General features: G+C 46.2%; 1 protein-coding gene across 1 annotated transcript; it reads right to left on the bottom strand.

The window, feature by feature from the left end:
- Window positions 1-1,292: 1,292 nt before the first annotated feature.
- LOC139002781 (polyubiquitin-like) lies at window positions 1,293-3,852 on the bottom strand. Its single transcript, XM_070403935.1, is given in 3 exon segments — window positions 1,293-1,681; window positions 1,684-1,757; window positions 3,641-3,852. Coding segments are annotated over 3 exon segments (642 nt in total). The 3' UTR covers window positions 1,293-1,325.
- Window positions 3,853-4,158: the final 306 nt, after the last annotated feature.

Below are 4,158 nucleotides of genomic sequence, written 5' to 3'. Positions count from 1 at the left end.
CTTGTGTTTTGAGGTAGGCCTGTAATACTATGAACTTCCCTCTCAGGACTGCTTTCACTGTGCCCCATGTTGTGTTTTCATTGTCATTTGTTTCCAGGATGTTTTTAATTTCTTCTTTGATCTCTTTGGTAACCCAATCATTGTTTAATAGCATGCTACTCCAAGTGTTTGAATTTTTTGATTGTTTTTATTGTAGTTGATTCCTAATATGTTGCCATTGTGGTCTGAGAAGATGTTTGATATGATTTCAATCTCCTTCAATTTGGAGATACTTTGCCTGTGACCCAATATGTGGTCTATCTTTGAAAATGTCCCATGTGCACTTGAGAAGAATGTATATTCTGTAGCTTTCGGGTGAAATGTTCTGAAGATGTCAGTTAAGTCCATCTGAGTCATTTAGGATTACTGTTTCTTTGCTGATTTTTTTTTTTTGTCTAGAGGATTTATCCAGTGATGTCAGTGGGGTATTAAAGTCCCCTACTATGATCATATTGCTGTGGATCTCTCCCTTGATATCTTCCAGAAGTTTTTTTTATGAATTTGGGTGCTCCTGCATTGGGTGATATGTTTACCAGAGTTATATCCTCCTGTTGTATTGATCCCCTTAGTATTATGAAGTGGCTTTCCTTATCTCTTGTTATGGCCTTCACTTTGAGGTCTATTTTGTCAGATGTAATTATTGCCACCCCAGCTTTTTTTTTCATTTCCATTTGTCTGAAAGATATTTTTCCATCCCTTCACTTTTGGTCTGTGTGAGTCCCTTGTTCTAACGTAGACAGCATATATGTAGATCATGCTTTCTTGTAGACAGCATATATATAGATCATGTTTTCTTATCCATTCAGCCACTCAATGTCTTTTGATTGGAGCATTTAGGCCTTTTATGTTTAAAGTTATTATTGATAGGTACTTGTTTGTAGCCATTTTTATTTTTTGTGCCTGTGTTTATTCTTCCCTCTTCCCCACCCCCTTCTTTTTACACCAGTCCCTTTAGGATTTCTTGCATTGCTGGCTTGGTAGTGATAAACTCCCTTAGCCTTTTTTTGTCTGTGAAGCTCCTTATTTCCCCTTCAGTTTTGAATGATAGCCTTGCAGGATAGAGTATTCTTGGATTCATTCCCTTGCTTTGCATCACTTTGTATACTTCTTTCCATTCCTTTCTGGTCTGATGTGTTTCTGTTGAGAAAGCATTTGATAATCTAATGGGAAATCCCTTGTAGGTAACTTTCTGTCTCTCTCTCTTTTTTGGGGGGGAGGGGGAATGCAACAATTTTATTGATAGAAAAGTGCAATTTAAATTTGTTGAAAGCTTAAAAGGGATTAACTTAGACACCCCCTCTCAAGCGCAGGACCAGGTGCAGAGTGGACGCCTTCTGGATGTTGTAGTCAGACAGGGTGCGCCCATCTTCCAGCTGCTTACCAGTGAAGATCAGCCGTTGCTGGTCAGGGGGGATGCCCTCTTTGTCTTGGATCTTGGCCTTGACATTCTCGATGGTGTCACTGGGCTCGACCTCCAGGGTGATGGTCTTGCCGGTCAAGGTCTTCATGAAGATCTGCATCCCACCTCTCAGGCGCAGGACCAGGTGCAGAGTGGACTCCTTCTGGATGTTGTAGTCGGAAAGGGTGTGCCCGTCTTTCAGCTGCTTGCCGGCGAAGATCAGCCACTGCTGGTCGGGGGGATGCCCTCTTTGTCTTGGATCTTGGCCTTGACATTCTCGATGGTGTCACTGGGCTCCACCTTGAGGGTGATGGTCTTGCTGGTGAAGGAAGCTGCGGGTCGAAAGAGAATGGTGACTGCGCTCTGAGCGACCGCGAATCTCTGTCTCTCTCTTGCAGCCTTTAAGATTCAATCTTTGTCCTGAGCATTTGCCATCACACATTTGCTGAACATTTGCCATCTTTGTCCTGAACATTATGATGTGTCTTGGTGTGGGTCTTTTTGGGTTCATCTTGTTTGGAACTCTCTGTGCTTGTGTGACTTTATTCTTCCCCAGATCAGGGAAGTTTTCTGACATTATTTCTTCAAATAGGTTTTCTAACCATTGCTCTTCTTCTTGTCATTCTGGAACTCCTATTATATGTATGTTGCTTCATTTCATGTTGTCCCAAAGCTCTCTCAGGCTTTCTTCCTGTCTTTTGATTTTTCTCCAGTTGCAGTTCAGATTGGGTGTGTTTTGTTTCCCTGTCTTCTAATTCGCTAATTTGGTCCTGCGCTTCTTCTAGTCTACTATTGAAAGCTTCCATATTACTTTTTATTATAGCTCTATCACTTTTTATTTCCCCCTGATTCTTACATAGGTTGTTGGAAATCCAGTTTATAAACTGTATAACCCTTATGCCGAATTCTTTCTCTGACATATTGCATGCCTCTGTTTCATTTAGTTCCTTATCTGACGCTTCATCCTTTTCTTTCCTTGGGGGTTGATTTTCTGTCTCCCATTTTTGCTCTCACCAAAGGATCTAGGTGTCATGTCTCATGAGGCCTGTGGCTGCAGCAGTGGGCTTGGTGGTGGGTTGTGTGATCACCGGCGGCTGCTGCTCCTCAGGTGGTCATGGGCGGTGGCAGCTCCTAGGACGGTCACTGGGCAGCCACTCCTCAGGTGGTTGCAGTGGCTGCTTGTGGAGTGGCCACTCCTTATGCGGTCATGGGACAGCTGCTCCTCCTACAGTTGTGGGTGGCAGCTGCTACTTGGGGGGGGGGGTCATGGGGTGGCTGCTGCTTGTGGGGCTGCTGCTCCTTGCGTGTTCACAGGTGGTGGCAGCTCCTCATGGTTGCACAGCTACTGCTCCCAGCACGGTTGCGGGTGGTGGCTGCTTTTTGGGGGCGGGGGGTTGCGGGGCAGCTGCTCCTTGTGTAGTTGTGGGAGGTGGCTGCTCGCATGACTGCTGGAGCGGTCACAGAACCTGGGGCTGCTGCATAAGGCTTGGCTTTTTGCTCATGCGGTTGTGGTGCCCGGGGCTAGAGCATCTGGCTGTCAGGAGGGGAACACCCTCCAGAACTCACAGAAGCCCTCAGCTGGGGAGGCTGGAGTCCTGGTGTCCGTGGGTTGGCAGCCGAGGCAGCAGGTCCCTGGCCGGAGTGGCTGTAGGATCCTGGGTGGTGTCTGAGAGCACCCTGGGTGGAGGTGAGGCTGGACTCCCAGTCACAGCAGCTCTCTCCTTCAAGATGGCACGGCCTCTGCGGCAGAGCCGGTGCTCCAGGAGAGATTACAGCAGTAGCAGAGGCTGCCTGACTATGCGAGCCTGGTCCACTAGCCCCCGAAGGTCCTGTGAGATCTAGCTGTCCCTCACTCAGACACACGCGCGCGCGCACAGACACACACACCACATGTTCACAAACTCTCCTTTTGCTCCCTCACTCACACTCTCTCCCTCGCTGCCATCCTCCTGGCTGCCGTTTTGGAATCAAATGATAGGTTCTTAAGGACTGCTCTGCAGGCTAGGCTGGGCCTAGCTGGGTGTTTACAGAACGTTTTACTTCTTCTAGGGTCCTGCAATCACAGCCATAGTGACCAGATAAAGGTCTGTCTTTCCTACCAGCCTGCAAGTTTCTGAGGACAGGTACACATCTATCTTGCTCCTGCATCTGGTACATCATGAGGTGCTCACTAAATATTTGCAGCCTCTATGACTGGCTCACCATGGAGGCAACATCTGTGATGTTCTGTTGCCGATCTGTGAACCAGCACTGTATCGGCCTTTGTCCTCGTAAACTCTTCTTTTGTTATATGTACACATGATGGTAGGGCTTGCTTTAGGCACAAATACAGCTGTGGTGAAATTGGCAAAATTATAACTTTGGTTCATTTCTGATGAGGCATGAATAATGGCTTCCTCATACCCATTCTGCATTGTAGATTTTTGTGTCACTAGAAAAACTAGATAAAAAGAGTCAAACTTGCTATTTGGCATAGTGTAAGAAAAAACACACATCACTCCATTTAATTTACTGAATTTATTCCTTAAAAAAACAACCCCTGAATTCAGGCAATCCAGTTTGTGTAGACTCAGTGAGACAGAGATCAATATCTGGTTGCTGAGAGATGAGACTGTATGTACTGCAGATTCAAAACTAAAAATCCATGCAGTTGGCTGTGATTCAAGGCAGACCCTTTAGGGCTGTAGGTCACAAAAAGAAGGAGCAGTATACCTGCACCA

The sequence above is a fragment of the Myotis yumanensis genome, unplaced genomic scaffold (genome assembly GCF_028538775.1).
Source record: "Myotis yumanensis isolate MYYU_CA2020_CCGP unplaced genomic scaffold, mMyoYum1.0.hap1 SCAF_1, whole genome shotgun sequence".
Taxonomy (NCBI): Eukaryota; Metazoa; Chordata; class Mammalia; order Chiroptera; family Vespertilionidae; genus Myotis; species Myotis yumanensis.
The sequence above is the reverse complement of the archived record's forward strand: the minus strand, read 5'-3'. Positions and strand labels throughout refer to the sequence as shown.